The 20,324-nt window shown below is 31.9% G+C and overlaps 2 protein-coding genes and 1 non-coding gene across 6 annotated transcripts; 2 read left to right on the top strand and 1 right to left on the bottom strand.

The window, feature by feature from the left end:
• The first annotated feature begins 284 nt into the window (after nucleotides 1–284).
• Nucleotides 285–4,124, top strand: LOC101267652 (uncharacterized). 2 transcript variants are annotated; one of them, XM_010315673.4, is made up of 3 exons: nucleotides 285–829; nucleotides 1,644–3,128; nucleotides 3,213–4,124. In XM_010315673.4, the coding sequence occupies exons 1-3, from the start codon at nucleotides 782–784 to the stop codon at nucleotides 3,849–3,851; spliced, it is 2,172 nt and encodes a 723-aa protein (XP_010313975.1). In that variant the 5' UTR covers nucleotides 285–781; the 3' UTR covers nucleotides 3,852–4,124. The 2 variants fall into 2 exon arrangements, with proteins under 2 accessions (XP_010313975.1, XP_004230369.1); XM_004230321.5 differs by having other exon boundaries at nucleotides 1,644–4,124.
• A 932-nt stretch (nucleotides 4,125–5,056) lies between these two features.
• On the bottom strand, nucleotides 5,057–10,333 carry LOC101267355 (transcription factor PIF3). Of its 3 annotated transcripts, none has more exons than XM_010315656.3 (9): nucleotides 9,854–10,333; nucleotides 9,303–9,486; nucleotides 7,938–9,147; nucleotides 7,730–7,834; nucleotides 7,556–7,621; nucleotides 7,183–7,248; nucleotides 6,576–7,076; nucleotides 5,638–5,758; nucleotides 5,057–5,473 (listed from the first exon to the last, which is right to left on the bottom strand). In XM_010315656.3, exons 2-9 carry the CDS (start codon nucleotides 9,389–9,391, stop codon nucleotides 5,460–5,462), a joined length of 2,172 nt encoding a protein of 723 aa, XP_010313958.1. In that variant the 5' UTR covers nucleotides 9,392–9,486; nucleotides 9,854–10,333; the 3' UTR covers nucleotides 5,057–5,459. The 3 variants fall into 3 exon arrangements, with proteins under 3 accessions (XP_010313958.1, XP_010313963.1, XP_010313968.1); XM_010315661.3 differs by having other exon boundaries at nucleotides 9,303–9,483; nucleotides 9,854–10,309; XM_010315666.3 differs by having other exon boundaries at nucleotides 9,303–9,469; nucleotides 9,854–10,299.
• Nucleotides 10,334–16,566: 6,233 nt separating this feature from the next.
• Nucleotides 16,567–16,639, top strand: TRNAE-CUC (transfer RNA glutamic acid (anticodon CUC)). Its single transcript has one exon. It is a non-coding gene; the product is annotated as a tRNA-Glu (tRNA).
• Nucleotides 16,640–20,324: the final 3,685 nt, after the last annotated feature.

The following is a 20,324-nucleotide window of genomic DNA, read 5'->3' as shown; positions in this document are numbered from 1 at the left end:
GATAACTTTTTAAAACGTCGTGGACCTCCTCTTCATAGTACATAATTGCATATTTTTTTTCATTACAAACATACATATAAAACCAACTAGACACCATCCATGGACCTATGCCGAAAAATAATTTTCTTTTTTATAGTGAAGAGAAGTTAGCCTCACTGAAAAATAAATGGGGCCAAAGCCAGAAAAGTATCTATGAAATTTCAAATTGCAACTCTCTGTAAGTGGACAAAATAGACAACTGTTTCCCAAATTATTAGTATTAGGCTGTTAAAACTAATGGTCCCATAACATACCATGACAATCCAATTCTTGACAACACAAACCTCTTCATATTTTCCCAAACATAATTTATATTCCTTTTTTTGCCTAGTTATTTTAATACTTTATTTTTTGTTTATATTCAAAATTTAAAGTTGTCTTTCCATCATAATTAGTATTAGTGAATTAAAAAATTTATAGGATTAGTTAAAATTTTAAAAGTAATTCCACCAAGTGAGTGACAGATCATTCATCATGTGAACATCAGTCCACCCTGTTTCTTCTTTTTCAAAAGGGCTGGCTGTGGCCTGTGGGGTTACAAGACACAGAGAGAGTGTGGTTTGCTCTACTTACTTACTTTGTGTATAAGCCTTTTTTTTTTTGGGGGCTATTGCCAACCATATCATTCTTTTTCCTTTCTTGTCTACTACCCCTTTTTCTTTATTTTCTTTACTCTACTCAAACTTGTTTATCAGTTTAAGAAGGATCATTTTTTTCAATTCTTCATCATCAATCTCTATACATGGCTACTAATACTGTTTCATCAGATCATCCAACTACTGTCTCTGAGGTAAGCTTCTTCTGAATTTTCTCTTCTTCTTGCTAATTATTTTTACCAGATATGTATGTCTTCTGTTACTTTTTGGTTTTAGTTTTATACATAAGAGTTTTGCAGCATATATATCCTTTGTTCTGCTTTATCATAAGCTATTGTTATGTGTTTGAGTTTTATTAGCAGAGAGTAAATTCTAGATTTCATATTTGTAAATTTTGATCTTTGAGTTTTTCTAGCACAGAACAGATTGGTTCTTTGAGCCTTATTGGTTGCTGCTATCAGTAAGCAATTAAAAACAGAGAACTTTAGTGTTCACAAGTGAATTTTACTAGTCTACAGAACAGAAAACCATGGACTTTTTTCTAAGGAAGATGATGAAATTACTCTCTAGTTTTTATTCATGATATCATGACAGAAGAATTGAAATGAAATTTTTGATAGCTATGGTGGAATCTTGCTTTTGTGTTGATGTTGTGGGCTGTTTACTTCATTCATCATCCTTTTGACTTAGGAAGTAACTTGAATGTGACAAAAGTTAGTAGTATTATATGCTGAGTTCACCAAAGAAAGAGCCAAGGGTGCTTTTTTGTCAGTATCAATCTTTTTTGTGACTTGTGACTGATGAGGAAATTACCATGTGTTTCCCTAAATTTGTCCTCTTTTGAACTAGTTCAGATTTATGTTACCAACTCAGTTACATCAAGTTTCTTCAAAGAAACTGATAGTGACCTTACCCCACACACCAAAACTGAAAGCTTAATTTCTTCATTTTCTCATTTGATTTCTAGTTTCTTCTATTCTCATTGCTTCTTCATATTTACCGCTGCAGCAAGCTGAGAAGGAAGTGCTGCCTGAAGAGGTTAAGACTATGGAAGGAGAGAGTGTTCCCCTTACCAAGGAGAATGAAGATTCCCCAAGTCCAGTGGTTTCTTCTACTGAACCAGTGGTAAAAGTAGAGGACACAAAATGCGAATCAACAGTAATTGAAGAGCCAGACAAGAATGAGGAGGAAAAGCCAAAATCAGTGGAAGTTGACGACGGGGAGAAGCCAAATGCAGAGGAATCATCCCAAGTGATAACTGAAGAAGTGAAGAAAGATGAGAAGCCAATAACGGACGACGCTGCCCCAGCAATTGTTGATGAGGTAGAGAAGTCAACAGTTGAGACACCACCTTCAGCCATCATAGAGGAACTAAAGAGCAATGATGAAGAAGAGAAGCAAAAAGTTGATGAACCACAGGTCCTGGAAATTGAAGAGGTAAAGAAAGCTGAGGAGGAGCAGAAGCCTGTTGCTGATGAACCAGTTCCTACTGTAGTTGAAGAAGTAAAGAAAGCTGATGAGGAAGAGAAGCTGACAACAGAAGAACCACCAGTAACTATCCTTGAAGAGGTGAAGAAGAGTGATGACGAAGAGAAGCCTAAAGCTGATGAACCAATTCCAACAATAGTTGAAGTAAAGACAGCTGATGAGCAGCCAAGGATAGAGGAACCACCACCAACCATAATCGCAGAGGTAAAGAAAAGTGATGAGAAAGAGAAGCCTGAAGCTGATGAACCAGCTCCAACAATAGCGGAAGAAGTAAAGAAAGCTGATGAAGAAGAGAAGCCAACAATTGAGGAACCTCCAGTAACTATAATTGAAGATGTAAAGAAAAGCGTCGAGGAAGAAAAGCCAATAGCTGATGAACCACTGCCCCCAACAGTTGAAGAGGAGAAAGAAGTTGATGAACCACCTTCTCCACTAGCCACAACTCACGATGCAGAGAAGCCAAAAGCTGAGGAATTACCAAGCATACCTGCAACTTCAGCAGAATCAGAAGAAAAGACAACAGACAAGGAAATTGAGCCTCCTACTGTCAAAGAAGTTAAGAAACAAGATGAGACACCTGCATTGAATGTCACTACCAAAGATATTCCTGAATTAACCAAGGAATCTGCCCCTGAGCCAGAAGCTCAGATTATTCCTGATCAAGTTGCTGATATTACCAAAAGTGAACCAGAGGTCCAAACAGAGGCTGGAAATGTTGAAACTCTAGACAAAGAATCCAAAATAGAGCCTGAGAAGCAGCCAGCTACAGTTGACATTGTGGAAACTTCAATTGAGGCTGTTGAGGAAAACAAGGAGCAAATAGACTTAGAGGCCAGTGAACAGCAAAAAGTTTTAGAGGCAGAAGTTCCAAAAGCAGAACCTAAGGAAGAAGCTTCAGAGCCAGCTCCCATTGTAGAGGAAAAGCCAACTGAAGCTACTCAAAAGATTGAGCAAGAAGCTGCCGAGGCTGTTACCGGAAATGAAGAAGCGATTCCAGTGGAAAAGGTAAAAGAGTCCCCAAAAGGGGAACCTGTTGTTCCAGAGAGCTCAAAACAAGTAACCTCAACTACTTTAGAAACTCTCATGCAGAAAATGGACGAGGAAAGTCCTACAGAAGTTGCTGCAGACAATGTGGAATTGGTTCCAGAGGCTAAAGATGCTGAAGCACCACCAAAAGAAGAGGTGGAAAATGTCGAAAGAGAAATAAAGGATGTGAAAACTGTTGGTCAAGATGAGAAGGTGGAGAAGAGTGTTGCAACTGAAGAATTAGCTGAACCAGAAGCAAAGGGAGTTGAAACATCTGAAGTTGCTGAAAAGGCTCCAGAAGTGGTGATTGGTTCTAGAGACACTGAACAAATTGCGGAAAATGGGAGCTCAAAGGAGGTCACAATTCCTACAATTGAAGGCAATGAAGCTGCAGAAGTTGAGAAGAAAGTGGATGAGAATGCTACTGCTGAACCATCAGTTGAAGACGCTCAGAAGTTGGAGACAGAGACTAAAGATCTGAAGACTGCTGAAGGTGAGAAAGAAGTTGAGGAGACAGCAAAAACAGAAGCTCCTAAGGATGGTGAAGACAAGAAAACTACAGAAGAAGTACCAGTAAAGACAAAGCAGTCAAATAACCTTATGTCCAAGGTGAAGCAGTCTCTTGTGAAGGCTAAGAAAGCAATCATTGGAAAGTCTCCCGGCTCTAAATCTGATACAAAGAATGAAGTTAAAACCAAATAAGATAAAGGGAAGAAACATTACAATGATCATAAGTGAGTTGTTTTATTAGTTGTGTGATCTTTATTTTTTCTTTTCCTAAACCTTTTTTTCATTTTTTTGGGTCAGATATATTGGTTGCTCTGTTCGGGATGTCGTATGATTCTAGTGTTTGTCATAGGTATTGTATAGTTGTGCTTTCTAGTCAATATTTGACTTTTGATTCAGTTTGTGAGTTTGTGGAGAAACCTATTCAATTGATTGGATAATGATGTACATAAAGTGTCATATTTTCTACATGTAGGCTTGTTCTTGCTGCAAAGCCTTTTTATTGTTGCTTGTCATGGTTAAAAAATCTCTATTTATGAGATTACTTGTGTAGTCAGTCGTATAAATGTGGGACTGTCTGCACATCCAATGTAAATGTGGTATCCATTTTTTGGGAAACAAAAAGTATATATGCATACAGGATCCAGCATATATAAAAGAAGTGATGAGGAGACGCACACGTCTCATCCTTAAAAATGATGCTATGCACAACACAATTCTCATCAGAGGAAATTAATGGATTCAAAGCTTGGGCATAGAAGCTACATGTGCAATAAATTCACTATCAAGCTGGATTAATGGCGTGAAAAGGACTGCTTCTTTGCAGCTTCTTCTCATTAGCAACTTTCAAGTTTTTAAAATTTATACTAACCAACCGTTAAGGCTTGTGTCAAGTTCAACTACAGCTGCAGTAACTCCTTTTTTCCTATCTTTCTTTATAGCTCTTATAGAGAGAATCAAGAACATTAGCAGGATGACAAAAGCAAATCAGCATGCTTTTTTTATTTTTTTCATAACAATGGTACATAACAAGGTAAATCTACCCATCGAGGTTAAGCTGAAAAGAATCATTCTCTTTTCCCTCTCCCAGTAAAAGCCTTCTGTTAATCTTAGCCTAAGCGAATAGGAACAAAATTTGTTGACAAGTTGAAGACTTTAAGGCAGCAAGAATTTGAACTTGATGGTTTTAATCCTTATATTCTCATCATTAACTTCCGCAATTATAAATTCCTTGATTGGTTGATACTTTCAACTGTTCCTAGTATACATTGATATTCCATACAAAAAAAAAAAAAAAAACTAGCTTCAATTGAATAATTAAAATTTCTCTGCCTCGTATAACAGAACTAAATTTAGCATGCATAGAGAAAAATTACCAAACACCAGGTTGCAAAATGATCTCAAGAGAAAAGAGTAGGCTCATATGGATAATGAAAGTACATACAGGTGAATATAAGAGAAATGCTTGCGCTATTTTATTATTTGAAGAACGTTGATGTCTGATACACACTACATTGTTGAGATGCTGCTCCCTGCTTTTAGATATCTTTGATGTTACATTGGAAGGAGAACCTTATGGTGTCTTTATATTACCAAGGTCTGTGCATGCATTTGTCTACATTCTGATGGCAGTTGCATAAACCAACTTCATTCGGGAACTCTACCATTCATCTCCAGTAACAATAAATTCTCAGAACTGCACAACGGTCGGAGTTAAAAGAGGCTACCTTCCACTGAATGAGAAATGACTTCTTCCCAGCTAGGATGGAACCAAACAGTCATTTGATCAGAACCTACAGTTGTCTACAAACTGGGACCTGCATTCAGTGAAATACTCAATTATCTTCCAGGTCATGTAGACAAAAGGAAGGACCATATATACATTACAACAAAGGGTGTTTTGGCAGAGATTCACAATATAATAGGGAAGAACCATCTTCGCATAATGAATGAAGTTATTCGTTTTCTAACACAAACTCACCAGCTTCATTTCCGGGCACATTTGTTCGGTTGGTCAACCTATTTGCTGCACTACCAATGACATCAGGGAGTTGGTCATTTTTTTGTGCTGATTTTTCCAGAACCTCATTTGTTGCTTGTACCTGGTATAGCAGGAAATAGAAATTATTATGATACATCACTGATTTTATCTGACAACAAGGAGGACTACACCATGAACGGAAAGCAAAATATACAGATACGAATGCAAGCAATGATTATGTTAAGACAAATACACTTGACCCCAGATAATACAGGTGCAGAACTTTACAGTATTAGTCCTTAGCTTAAGGAACAGAAGATGAAAGAAAATAAACCAGATTCACGAGAAACCAATATCTCAAAAAGTATCCTGATGAAGTTAGAATTTCTATTCGAACCAGCTTTGTTTGCACCTTAATATTATAACTTGTACCTGCTTAACCACCAGCAAAGGATATTGAATAACTATGTCCACCAAGCCTTAAGCAAATGAGGAGACAAAAGACCCTAGGTGATTTCTCCCTTGGTGCATTATAGTCTGGACAGTATTTTGCCATTTTTTTGAAAAAAAAATCAAGTTTCTTATCTATTTACATATGTATAGTATCACATGGTCTTCTCAAATTAAAGTTCCAAATGCTGATACCTTAACTATACCTTGACTATTACATTTACGAGTATCAGCCTATGAAGTAAAAGCATACTGTTGTACAAAACAATCATCTCATATTGAATGATCTTTTCTTTGTTGAATTAGCCTAGGATCCCATCGAACTCTTGCCATCTTTATAAACAGAACCACAAAATAAAAAGTAGAAACTATTTCAAACAGTAAAAAAGCAATTGTAATATCTCTATCATTTGTTTCTCTTTATCTACTTTTTCCTGATCTCCTGTTCAATAGATAGAAAATCACGAGTCTTTCATAAAAACACACACCTGACTGCATGTCTGATTCTGTGGGCAGCTAGCTTCAGCATTTTGGACTATCTGTGAGTTCTTGTGTACTGGAGTTTTGGAATCCAAATTCGGCTGTGCACCCCGTATCTCCACCGGAACCCCTTCTCTTGCAACATTCATAGGAACAGCAGCACCTGTTGATGGTTGCCCGGCCAAAGGACCCAGAGATGCTCGAGGAATTGACATTGGAAGTCCTTGACCAGGATGTGCAAATACGTGACGATTAGATACAGCTATTCCTGGATAAGCGGTGGAAGCAGGAATAGGAGGTGAGGGAAAATGCCCTCCTTGCACAGAGGGCATTGGATACATGGGGTAGCCAGAAGATCTACCATTCATCTCAAGCATACCCAACCCAAATCCCATCCCCATACCCATCCCTAAACTCATTGGGGAGAAATGTGGCATCTGGGCTCCATGCATGTGCTGCATAGGGAACATCATTGGCGGGACGCAAAGCCCTGCTCCCACAGACATTATCTGCAAAATAAACAAATAGGATGAGGCAGTTAGCAATTGTAGTTATGACTTCAATTTCCAGTTCTTAAGAAGCAAAATGCACAAGCATAGAAAACTATCATCTAACCTGTACTTGCAGTTGAAGTGTCTTCAAATATTCAATAGCTTCATCAAGCATCGAAGCTTTATCCGCCTAGCAATCAATAAGGGAACCCATCAAAAAAATGAAAATGAGAAACTACAGGTGATGGCTAATTTTAAGATTACCAGCAACACTTCATCAAACAATGTCAGTTCCAAGGGAACTTGAAATATATAGTATAATATCAGAAAAATCTTATTCAAGCTTATGCATTGAGCTTAAATAAATAATCACATTTTCAAGTTTTGGACTAACTCGTAAAGTTGATTGCTTAATGACATGGTTTTAACAAGAATGGACATAACGATAGAAATCAAACTTGTCAGCATGACTTTAACTTATCCAAGATTTTTCATACCTTGTTGCAGTTGGGTATAAGTTCCTGTAATGCACGCATCTTCTCATTAATCCTATCCCTTCGCCTCTGTTTGCAGAAAATGAATAAGAAAGCATTTAGATCCAGAATGTCTCAACAAGATCTACAACCAGAATATTGCCAAAAACCTCAGATGCTGTGGTAATGGTTGCTTACCCGCTCAGATAAATTATGCACCTCTGCAGCTCGGCTTCTCTTTGAACCTGTACCTCCTCGAGCAGCACAAGGTTTTTTTATACCAACAGATTCTTCTTCAACATCCTGAACAAAGAATTTCCTTGTCAGACTGTTGAACATCCTGAAAATTAAGTAACATACTACAAAACAAGGTTAAAATATAATGGCCTTTAAGCAACACACTTACTTCACTTCGACACTCAAACTCCTCATTATCTCGGGTTTTTCTCTTTAGGTTGAGAGGCTGATCACTTGATCCTCTCTCTGCACTGCTACCAGAACATACAGATGAGCAAGCAACCCCATGTTCAACATTTCTCTCACCATCGGCAATATCCTTGGTTGCCTTAGCACTGGTAAAATGATCATGGGTGTTGTCATTGTTACTTGAACAATCTCTGAATGCATTATCAGACTGTTCAGCCTGACATGATCTATCATGAAAGCTGGCTCCAGATGGTCTTGACTCGAGTTGGGAAGATACCCCATTAGTTGGATAGTGGGGAAAGTTATCCTTCTTAGAAGTTAAGAAGTTTTCAGTTGCTGCTGCACTAACATGATTGTCACCAATTGTCACTTTTTCTTCTCCTTTTTTTCCCTTAGCTTCTAAAATAGGTGAACCTGAGATATTTGAACCCCCAGTACTACTTTGAAGCTTAGCTGCTTTAACTAATGTAGCAGGTCTTGAGAAATGTGAGAAGTTCAACAAATTGGACCTATTTCCAGGCATGTTTTGCTTTTGAATTCTATTGCTTTTAGCATCACCAGCTGAAGCTTTACTTTGATTTGATTCCCCCAAAACAGATAGTGGAGTATTGCTATTTTTACTGCTAAAGACATCTGAAACTCCTGATTCTAGGGTAGGTATCGACGCATGACCTTTCTGAGATGGCAATGAACTTAATGGGCTAAATCTGGAAGAGGGAGAAACCTTTGATGTATTTCTTCGCTCAAAATTCACAGCATTATGAACAGGAACACTATGTGAATCCCCAATCATCTTGTCAGAACTACCTCTCTTATTTATTAAACCAAATACACTCTGTCCAGACTGTTCATTTGCCGTCACGCCAGATATTTCAGGTAATAGTTGAGCACAATAATCTTGTTGCAGACTGTCATCTGCTGGATATCCTAACCAAGGCACCCCTTCATCCTCTTGAATCAAATCTAATTCACCAGTTGGCACAGTTAATGACATATCATTCAACATGGAGTCCATCAGACCAAACTTCCCAATCTTAGAGGTTGATGAATTTCCCGTGTACTTGTCTCGATCCCCTGAGGCACTCGACGGAAGATTATTAGGAACAGTGCTTTTCTTAGCACTACTGTTCTGTCCTTGCATCACAATCTGACCATTTTGCCATTTAAGCTCAACCAAGTCATTCTCAGGACTGCATAAAAAAAAAAAGCAAAATTCTCAAAACATAGCAACAACTAACTAGCAAACTATTGATCAACTAGCTCCAAGCATAAAAGAGCATTAATAAGATGCAAACGGGAACATTTTATTTAAAAACACGAATTGCAAAATAGGAGCTTTACTCACAAAGATGACAGATTTGAGGTAGATGAGATCTTCTGCTGGCCAGATTCAGGCTTCCCAATAGCCATCTTCAAAAACTCAGAGAGAGGCATGATGAACAAGTGTGTTAACTGCTACTCAGAATTGATCTATGTTTAGGCACTCAAGCATTATTGGGAAGCCTTCCACACCTGGTCCAGTAACACTTCTTTTCAACAACAATACAAACATTTTAGACTTTATTCAAGCATATAATACTGTAAACCAAAAACTGTTTCCATAAACAAATGTCCTAATCAGTAAATTTATATAAAACCCATAACAGTAGTAAAGATATAAATATTAAGTTACCAGTCAAACCCCCAATTGTTTAATGAGACTTCATTCAGATACTTTAAAATAATACACCAACCAACTTGAGCTTTCTTTGAGTTAAAAAGTTCAATTCTTTTTATTCAATTTCAATCATTAGAGTATAAAACCCTTCAAGATTTCCTTAATTAATTAACAACCCACAATTATTATTTATATAAAATAATACAAACAACTATTGCTTAACATAAAACAACACCCACCTCTTCAATATACACACCAAGATTAACACTCAGCTTCAAGATCAGTTCACTAAAGTAGAAAGCTCTCACCCAAAAAAGAAAAAAACACCCAAGTTTCTGCAAGAAATTCTTATTCTTGAACTAGTATTTTCCTCAAAGATACAATTTTTTTTTCTTGAAATCACCAATATTTGGGAGTCCACATGCTCAACATAGCATTCCGAAAAAGTGGAAAACTTCACAGCTAAACCCAAGTCACTTGGGTTTTTGAGCTCCAAGAAAAACAACTGTACTTCTTGAAAATGTAAAGAAGATTTAGAGAGAGAAGTAAAAAAAGATTGCAAAGTGAGGATTTTGGGAGTAGTAGAAGGCGGCGAAAGGTTTGCGAATTTGCAGGTGGCCGAGGAACGAAGGAACTCTCTCAGTATATTACTGAAAGCACAAAAATGTATAGCACTTTGCCTTTTAACTTGACACAGAAAAAAAAAAAGTATAAAAGAACTTCTAACTCTGTTTTGTCTTTAACCATGGTTAACAAAAGTACACTTAAATAACTTAACCGCGGTTTGTTTATCCTTTTAGGAGTAGTAATTGTTACGTAATATTGTTTGTTTATACACCTCCGTCGAATTTTTTTTTTTATAGTGATGGTGTCTGGATCAGTTTTCATACACTTCGATATCATGTAAGTTAACACAGAGAAAAAAAAATTATCTAATTTTTTTTTATTAAATTTTAAATAAGACTTCGAATTTTTAATCATTTTATTGACAAATTAGGCCAATTCTTAATTTGAAATATTAGAGAGAATTTTTTATTTATTTTAATTATTAATTATAATTATCTCAATATATTAAATTTATTATATTCAAAATGTAACATATAATAATCATCACCTTACTTGTGTTGATTGAGAGGTGTATCTGATAAATCAAAATGAATAATGTATTTTTTTTATAAAAGTTTATAACTTTATTTATTAATTTTATATTAAAATGAATCACAAGAACTTTTGACTTTCAATATATAGATATACAAATTAAATTTAAAAGTAGTTCAATTCGATTTGATTCTTTTAATTGATTTTTGACTTTTTAATTACCAATTATGTTTTGTTTGGCAAGACAATATAACAAATTATATTATTATAGTAGAAGACCTTTTACCTTGCATATCTTGTTATCGATATGATCGCAATGCCTATTACACTTCTTGTTTTATAATTACAAAAGATGTACTAGAAAAATGTTGTAGAAAAAATAAGAAAGAAAATTATGGGATGATCACGTGCAAATCATTATTATTCTCTCTGTTTCAAAAAGAATAATTTTTTTTTCTTTTTTGTCTGTTTCAAAAAGAATGATCTCTTTTTATTTTTGATGATACTTTAATTTTAACTTTTTACGTGATACATTTTAAGACCACAAGATTAAAAGGTATTTTAGTACATTTAATATAACTTTAAATTATAACCACGAGATTAATAAATCTTCTTTCTTTTATTAAACTCCATTTCAAGTTAAACTAGATGAATCTTTTTGAAACGGAGAAAGTAATAAAATGAGTTATCAAAATTTTCTATAAATATTCTTTGAGTGCCTCGAATATTGTGACATCTCTTAAGGACAAGTTTTAAGCCTCGTCATTACAACTCAAATTTTCTTTCTATGTGCTTACTATACACTTAACAAAAAGTGTGAATTTTTTCCTCGAATACCATTTTTCCTTTTAGTTTTTGTCCTCTATTGTGTTGTCGTTGTTATTCTATAAAAACAAAATTCTTTTTTATTCATTATAAGGATTGTGATTACTGTGTGTCTGAATATGAAATCATTTTTCTGGTAGAAATATAACGTAACTTGATTCAAAATTGGAATTTCTGTGTGTTCATACAATCAAAGGAGAGGAATTAAGATAATTTGATTATTTATTTACGCGTACTAAAAAATTATTTTGAATGTGCTATTGAAAAAAATTCATTAAGGGTGTGTTCGTATGAAGAACAGTATTTTAGAGAAAAATAAGTGATTTTTAAAATTATTTTTTGTGTTTCATAGATAAGTAAAATACTATCCTAAAAATATACGTATATAATTTAACGAATAGTATGAGAAATGGTAAAATATAATTAAAATTTAGAACATTATCTGTGGAACTTGTTTTCTACTTTCTCAACAAAAAAGAATTACTCTTCACGTTTGAAAAACATAAGTTCGCATTTTTTACTACGAAGATAGAAAAATTTAAGTTTTTTTTCTTTCGGACTGAACCCACCCGAAGTGAAGCAACAAGGTATACATATCTATCTATCTCATATGTCAATGTTAATTAAAAATTTCAGACAAATAATTCAAATACTTTTAGATTTCACACATTTAATGAGTTTTTTTTTTAATGTATATAACCCAAAATATTTCTTGGGGGTGGGGGTGGAGGGGGGGCTTAAATATTTTATTTGTAAATCAAAAAGTATACTAATACATAGTTCAGTATTTTGAAAAAGAGAGCGTGAAATGAGACATTTTATACGACACAAATAAAATATTCCCTTCGTTTCAAAAAGGATGACCTAGTTTGACTTGGAACGGAGTTTAAGAAAGAAAAAAAAGAAGACTTTTTAATCTTGTGATTTTAAATTAATGTTATGCCAAATATACCAAACTGTTCTTTAATCTTGTTGCCTTAAACATGTCACACGTAGAAAGTTAAAGTTAAAGTCTTGCCAAAAAAGAAAAAGAATCATTCTTTTTAAAACAAACTAAAAAGGAAATGAAGACATTCTTTTTTAAACGAAGGAGTATACATTTCAAAATTTTAGGATATACTCTTTGGGCTTAATCCCCATGATCAGTCTAACATTTCTCATTTGCACTTCTAAATGTTTTTGGTATATCTCATTCTAAAAACTTCTTTTAAAATACTATACTTATCGTTAATAAAAAAAAACAAAAAAAATAAATAAAAAATAATAATAATAATAATTGTAGCAGCGAACGTTGTGAGAGCATTATGTCTCTCTCATTTGCTACTTTTCCCTAAAGTCGAAATCGAACCAAACATGTTGTTGGTTGACTGTCATTTCATTAACCTTTTCATTATATATTGTGAAAGTCTAGTATAATGGATGTGCTTATCTCAATCACCAAACAAAAAGACATTTAAACCTCGACTTTATTGCTATTAAAATTGGTCTCTTATTTAGTGATGTGCTTTTCATACTTGGTTAATTTAATCAAATACATGAAATTAAATATATGCATACGTAGGGACTAGGGTTGTCATCTCTATTGAGAAAGAGCACGGCGAAGCTAGCATAAAATTTATGAATTTGATCGAGTTTTATAGTTTTAGTAGAGATATTGTATTTGTCTTAAAGCAAATAATTAATATGTATATATTTATCGAATACATAATCTTCAAATTTTGTCTCAAATTGAAAACCAATGTGTTGCCTTACCTCTGAGCCAAGAATTATTGTGATTAAATCAATTAATGTCACCTCAATTATTTTATCGAATATTAATTATGTGCCTTCGATCAAAATATTTATTGAATAACAATACAAACAAAAAATTAATAAATAAATAAAAACACAGACATATATTTGTTTTTACAAAAAAAAAAAAAAATCATTCTGTTGCCCCTATTTTGAGATTCTTAACATGGGTTTTTCTTTTAATTTATTTTAGATGTTTCCTTTCTTACTATACTTGTAAGTACCCGATTAATCGTTTTCTCTTTATTGTCTATAATTTTTTTTTCTCCTTCTCATTATTAGAGAGAGTGGGAAGAGATGGAATCCTATAATAACAAAAGGTTAAACTATTATTTTTTCTTTTTCGTCGATTTTTCATCTTTTGTATATTAAGATTTACTTAAATTAGAATTTGCTTATTGTTGAGTTGGTACATTTCGATTTTCTTCGCCATTACTTAGAAAAAATAAATTATCGATTCAGGTACAAGATACTATCATGATTGCGAGATAACACTTTCAACAAGACCTTTTTTATTTTCAAAAACACTTCTTATTAAATAAAAGAATCTCGTCAATCCTATTACAATCCAAATTAGTGGTAGATTTTTCTGAAATTGGATGTACATATATAGTTGAAACTGAGATTTTCTTCGTACGCATTTATTGGCTTCCCATTTATTTTACATACATATTATATAGTTTATTTATATTTTTAGTCGATTTATTATAAATCATAGAAGTAGTTAGATAAGGTGAGAAAGTGGTGCATCGTGTCGTCTGTGTTCTGTGTATCTCGAAAAAACATATCATATTCGGAGTATATAATAATATTATCCCTTTGAGATGCTCCTTATTTTCATTTAATTATTTTCACCTTTTTTTTATATATATATAATTCTAATGGTTTTGGCGCAAAAATATTAGTATATTATATAGAGTTTTATTTTTGAGGTCAACAATATTGCATCATTGAGCATGTGGTACAGTTGATGTGCCCCCTTTGTTCTTTCCTTTTATGATCATTTCTAATTTCTTTTTTCTTCCACAATCATTTATATTATCTAAATATATATTTTTAGGGTTTTAATAATAATTGATATCATGAGGCTCCATTAATATAGGTATTGACCATACCTAGTGGACTTTATTAATTCTAACTTCCCCCTTATTCTTGGGAAGGCTTACTATCTTTAGCAAAACAAAAGGCCTTCTATTGTGTAATGGCTTTGTATACTCTCTTCGTTTCACTATATTGTATTTTTTATGATTTAGTTATAGTATTCTTACGTAGCTTAAACATAAATTATATTTTAGAAAAAAAAAGATTGTATTCGACTTCATTATCCTCTTCGTTCAATAATAGCTGTCCATTATACTATTTTTGATGTTCAATAATACTTGTCCATTTTATAAAATTAATGAATAATTGAGTTTCTAATTTATCCTTATCATTAATTATAGTTATTTTCCTATTATATTTTTTCAAGACGTTACATTTACCATATTAAAAGGCTGATATAATAAAATTACATTTTTATTTATATTTTTAAAAGTGTAAAAGATCAATAATGACAACTAGGGTCAAACGGAATAGTTAATTTCATCCTCATTGAGTAATATTTTGGCGTTCCTTCCCATATGTTTTCCTTTTCTAGACATGCCCTCGTCACAACTTACAAATAGTCCATAATTACCGGGAAAAAAAGTTTTTCTTCTTTTATTTATTTTATTTTTATAGTAATTTAAATAACTATTAATTGATCAATATAATCTTTATTGATCTGTTTGTTACTATTAATGTAGATTTTGTCACATGCATAATAGGATAATGCAAAATGTCTATTTTTTTTGCTTTATTTTCTCAATTAAAAATGAACATATATATTTCTTTTATAATTATAGATAAAGGAAAATTGAATTTCATTCGCTTCAATTTTTTTTTATTATTTAAAATTCTGATACTCGTATTATAATTCGATTATTTTGAAGTTGCGCCATGTAGAGTTTTATTAGGAGAAAGGAGAAAAGCATACTCTAGTAGGATTTTTTTTTTCTTACTTAAAATTCAAGCTCGAAATGACCAGTTTCATTCACTACACCACATCATTTGATGATTATTTTTCCGAAGATCGGTTGATGTACGAAAGGGTTTAGCTTTATTGCGCTTTTAGTAAATTGACACGATATTTGAAGCCATCATCATGAAAACTAATTAGTGATGCAACTAGCAAAAAGTACGACTAGATAATTACTTAGTTTCGACTAAGTAGCCAATAATTAAGCTTTAATTAAACAACTTGCTTTTATTAACAATAAAATTAGTCAGCGTTGCACTTCATCTGCTATTTGGAGATTAGTGTCTCCCAAAGATCTTCCTTTCGATCTTATGGATAATTATAGGTCCCATCAAAATCCAATTAACAACTTTAAAACTCAATTAGTTACTACATCGGTACATCCTACTTCTTGTTATAGAAATGTTTTGTTTCAAATTCTATTAATTTAAATGCCCGTTTGCTTTAGATGTTAGTCTATTTTTTTATTTATTTTTATTTTTTTAAAAAAACAATGTAGATGGCTACAAAGTCATGATGTGAAAATAGAAATATATGGACTAATTGATACATACACGTTTTATCTTTACACATTACATCTAGTAAAAATAATAATTTTCATAATAGTAACGTAAAGTTAACTATCTAGAGTTTTAATATTAGAAACCGTGCTATATTTGTGGAGTGCAACGTTACGTACGTTTTTTGTATTAGTAATGTAAATTTTTTTAAAATTATTGTCCTTATACGGCTGACCAACAAGCTCTTGGTTATTATTTGTCCAATTAATCATCACTTTATTGCATCGGATTAGCACTTTAGCGTCCCTTAGCGATTGGCTCTTCTTTTAATCCTTATGATAAATTGAATATATTTATTAATCTTTAATCAAATAAATATGTGATTCCACCTTTTCAGAGTCAAAAATATGTTTTATTTGACTATTTAAAAAATTATGCTACCCTCAAAATAGAGAAATAATAAAATATTAATATAGCATACGAATAATTAAGTTGTGGATAATTAATAATTATGATAAATTTGTAAATATTTATAAACTAATAGACAAAAAGTGCAAAATTTAATTAATTAAACATTTAAATGTGATTATAGTTATATCAAAGGGTCAAAAGTTTAACATTAATCAATACTATAGGATAGAAATATTAGTACTTATAAAAAAAATTGACGTTTTTGTCAAAATCCGTTGTAGTCTAGTTGGTTAGGATACTCGGCTCTCACCCGAGAGACCCGGGTTCAAGTCCCGGCAACGGAATATTTTTATTTTGAAAAGGAAAAAGTATTGTTTTTCGTTATGAGAATGAACGAAACATCTAAGAAACCACGATATTCAAATATCTTTCCTCCTACAATTCTACTATTTTTTTTTCATTTTGAAAATATACTAATTATATTAAAAAATTTAATATAATTCTTCAAATAGATATTTTTTTTTATTTCAAAAATGTACTAGTAATATTAGAAAATTTAATATAATTCTATAAATAGATATATTTTTTTTATTTAAAAAACGTACTAATAATATTAAAAAATTTAATATAATTCTGCAAGTAGATATGGAGAGTAAAATACATGTGCCCTTTATCCTTTTTTTTTTTTGGTTCGTTTGCTTAAGAAAGAATCTATTGTTTTCCTTTTGAGGATAATAAAAACGTTTGAAAAATCATCTAACATTCAAATATATTTCACTCTTATATTTTTATTTTGAAATTATAATAAGAATAATAATAATAATAAATTTCTAATGAATTTATGGTGGATAAAATATACAAATACTTTTAACTTTATGTAAAAAATACATAAATTATTTTTCTGTCATAAATTTTTCTAGTGCGGCAGGTGGGCCTAGATTGGAGGAACGAATGCTTTCCAAGTGGTCACCTCTGGAGCAAGCAAGTGATTTGGTGCTATCAAAGGGGACCTCATTTGTTTTCTCAGTGCTAACTTTTTCTCCACACTAATATTGAATTTATCGTTAAAATTTTGATTAAATTTAAATTATACATTGTCTGTAGGATATATTCAAAGATGATGTTCTTAATAGAATTTTTTTTATATTTAAAATTTAAACTCGAACTTTTTAATTAAACATGAAGCAATCCTATCATTACACAATAATCCGGATTGATAGAATGATAAAATTTTCATCGCATGGCCAAATTTTTTTTTTGAAAGTGATGGATATGATTTTGAAAGGAATGCACCACACTTAGTTCAAGAACTTACAAAAGTTTTAACACAAAAACAATGTTGAATAGGTGTACTCATGTGAAGTTCACGTGGAATAGTTCATTGTTCAAGTGACTTTTCAAGCTTTTGTGTTAGTGAAGCAAGTATAATAGAACAAGTTTGTTAATATTGAGGCCCACCATTGTTGTTGTTGTTGTGACAAGCCATGTCCTAGGATGATCAAGGCTATGAGTACCTCTCGTTTCTCAAACACTACTAATTCTTTTTCCCTTATCCTCTTTATTATCTCATGATAGACTACATTATTTATTGCTTTTTGTCTTATCAACTCATTTTAATTTTGTCAAGTCATTTTCGACCTCAACTTATTTTGTGGCTCATTAAAACAACAATATATGAACAAGAGACAAGAGATATAATTTATAAAGTTAATTATTTCTATTCAAATTATATATATATATATATTGAGATAATATCTCATATAGTCAAGTCAACTTAGAAAAGTTTACTTAGTAAGTTAGTCAACTGTGTGTTATAATCTAAAAGTACTCAACTTATAATAGTTCACTTAGAAAGTCACTCAACTTATGATAGTTCACATAGAAAGACACTCAATTTTATTTTATAATCTACAAGTCACTCAACTATTAATATTTCACAAAGAAAATTACCTAATCAAATTAAATAATTTTTTCGTTTTACCTTATCGAAACGTAATTTTTGTTTTAAGCTAAATCTTTAAGGAATAATAAGATTGCTATTTTAATTATTTTACTGACCCGCTTCACTTAATTCAATCCGTTAAAACCATATGAATAATAATATAAAATAGTTAAGGTGAAATATTAATATATTTGAGCAAATTTTGAGCTATAAAATAAAGTTCAGTAATTTTTTAAATAAATTATTATAAATTGAGTAATTTTTGAGTTACTCTAAAACAAAGTTGAATGAATTTTTAAGTAATGGTTTGATCTCAATTATATTTTTTTATATGTATATTTCCATGTGTCACCTCTTAGAAATGATTGACAACCTATTCAAACACAATAGGTTCCTAACTTTATTAGGTTCCAAATATATATGATTTAATTTGGAGTCATTTTCATTTGTCAGGTTCATGACTAGTAATATCTTTAAAAGACCCACTATTTGTCGCCCACACGCAAATAGTTGGCTGCCTCTATTGCTTCCAGGGGGTGTTCTAACTTTACAAAAATTGTTTTCACCCCGAACATCTGGAACTTTCTCATTTGATATTCTAAACTGGGACCATTACAAAATAATGTTACAAAAATAAAATTATATATATTAGCATGTAATTTATAATTTAATGATGGTTAAATAGAAATAAATAAATTATGTTTAATTTCATATATCTCAACCGTTAGAAAAGTAGAAAGCCGCTTAGGTCTTGGTTTGGAAGATGGCTAAGCAGAAGATGGAAAACGGAGGATCATTACGATTGATTGAGGGTGTCACGTGGACGAGTTTGATTGAAATTAAATATATTAAAATAGATTAAACTAAAACTCCTAATACATACTCCTTTGTCAAAATGCAACTAAAATTTCTTCATTTTACAAGACTCAAGCCAAAAATTTAGAAGGATTTTCTTGGTGATTTTCTCTATTTATTTTCATTATACAAGCTCATCCAAACACCGTGTTAAACAAAAGTATATGTTCGATTCTCATGTTATCATTTTTGTTTTCCCTTTTTTTCAATCATATTAAAAAAAAAAAAAAGAATATGACGAAAGTTTACCAATATGAAAAAATCCAATTTAAAAAAAAAAAGCATGAAAACAACCTGAAAACAAGGTAGAAATGGACACATATACAACAAAATATGTCCTGACAAAACCATGGTTTTCACAAATAGCTAGGTGGTTATTGCCTGTCCACGAGACTACCATATCATCTCTTAACACACATTTTTATTTAATACTTTCGTCTATCCATTTTACTTATTCATTATATTAAAAATAATTTTTTCCAATTCAATTTAATAAATCAAAAAAAATTATTTTTTTATGTTTATTTTGTACTTGCTATAAAATATTATTTAATATGTTTCTTAAAAAATTAAATTTAATATGTTCAAATTCAATATAATAATATTAAGATATATATCAAATTAATATAAAACAAATATTACTGAACGGATGAAAATAACAAACCAACCTTATTCTGGAGCCATCTGCAGAGATATGGGAAGTAGAAAAGATATAAATATAGTATGGTATTAAATCAAAGAGTGAACTCCTCATGAAGGCGTGCGGGATGCATGTGATCCTTCTATCGATCGACGTAATATATACATATAGCAGACCAAGGATTTAAATTTATTTATTTTCTTCTCATCTATCATTGGTGTAGTACTTGTGTCATCGAAAACTAAGCTGCTGTTTTTTAAAATTTATGTGTCTAAATATACATTTACCTAGAAAATTGTTAGAAGTTTTGTGAGTAAATAATTTTAAATCTCAAACAGATTTCCAAATCTAATATAAAATCTATAAGACCAAATGCTAGCTAATTAAAATTTTCTTTATTTTTTAAATTTTAATTTGTATGATAATTTTTGCTTTTCGATATTAAAACCTATAAAACAATTAAAATGTGGGGAAGACCATCGATTTGCCGCTGGCAAGGAAAAAAGATGTTGGGGCCCTGAAAGTGGTGGAGCAGGGGATAGAGTCCTTATATACATAGAAAATTCGATTGTGGGCTTAGGGAGCCTAGTTA

The sequence above is a fragment of the Solanum lycopersicum genome, chromosome 1, assembly GCF_036512215.1.
Source record: "Solanum lycopersicum chromosome 1, SLM_r2.1".
NCBI classification, from domain to species: Eukaryota; Viridiplantae; Streptophyta; class Magnoliopsida; order Solanales; family Solanaceae; genus Solanum; species Solanum lycopersicum.
This window is presented reverse-complemented; position numbering and strand designations above follow the sequence as displayed.

Excerpts from the sequence above, each read along its gene's own strand:
- LOC101267355 (XM_010315656.3), bottom strand. The coding sequence starts at position 9,391 with ATGCCTCTCTCTGAGTTTTTGAAGATGGCTATTGGGAAGCCTGAATCT. Across the intron at positions 7,622-7,729 it reads TGCATAATTTATCTGAGCGG|AGGCGAAGGGATAGGATTAA; the intron begins GTAAGCAACCAT and ends TTCTGCAAACAG. Across the intron at positions 5,759-6,575 it reads AGAATCAGACATGCAGTCAG|GTACAAGCAACAAATGAGGT; the intron begins GTGTGTGTTTTT and ends CTGCTATACCAG.
- LOC101267652 (XM_004230321.5), top strand. The coding sequence starts at position 782 with ATGGCTACTAATACTGTTTCATCAGATCATCCAACTACTGTCTCTGAG. Across the intron at positions 830-1,643 it reads ATCCAACTACTGTCTCTGAG|CAAGCTGAGAAGGAAGTGCT; the intron begins GTAAGCTTCTTC and ends TTACCGCTGCAG.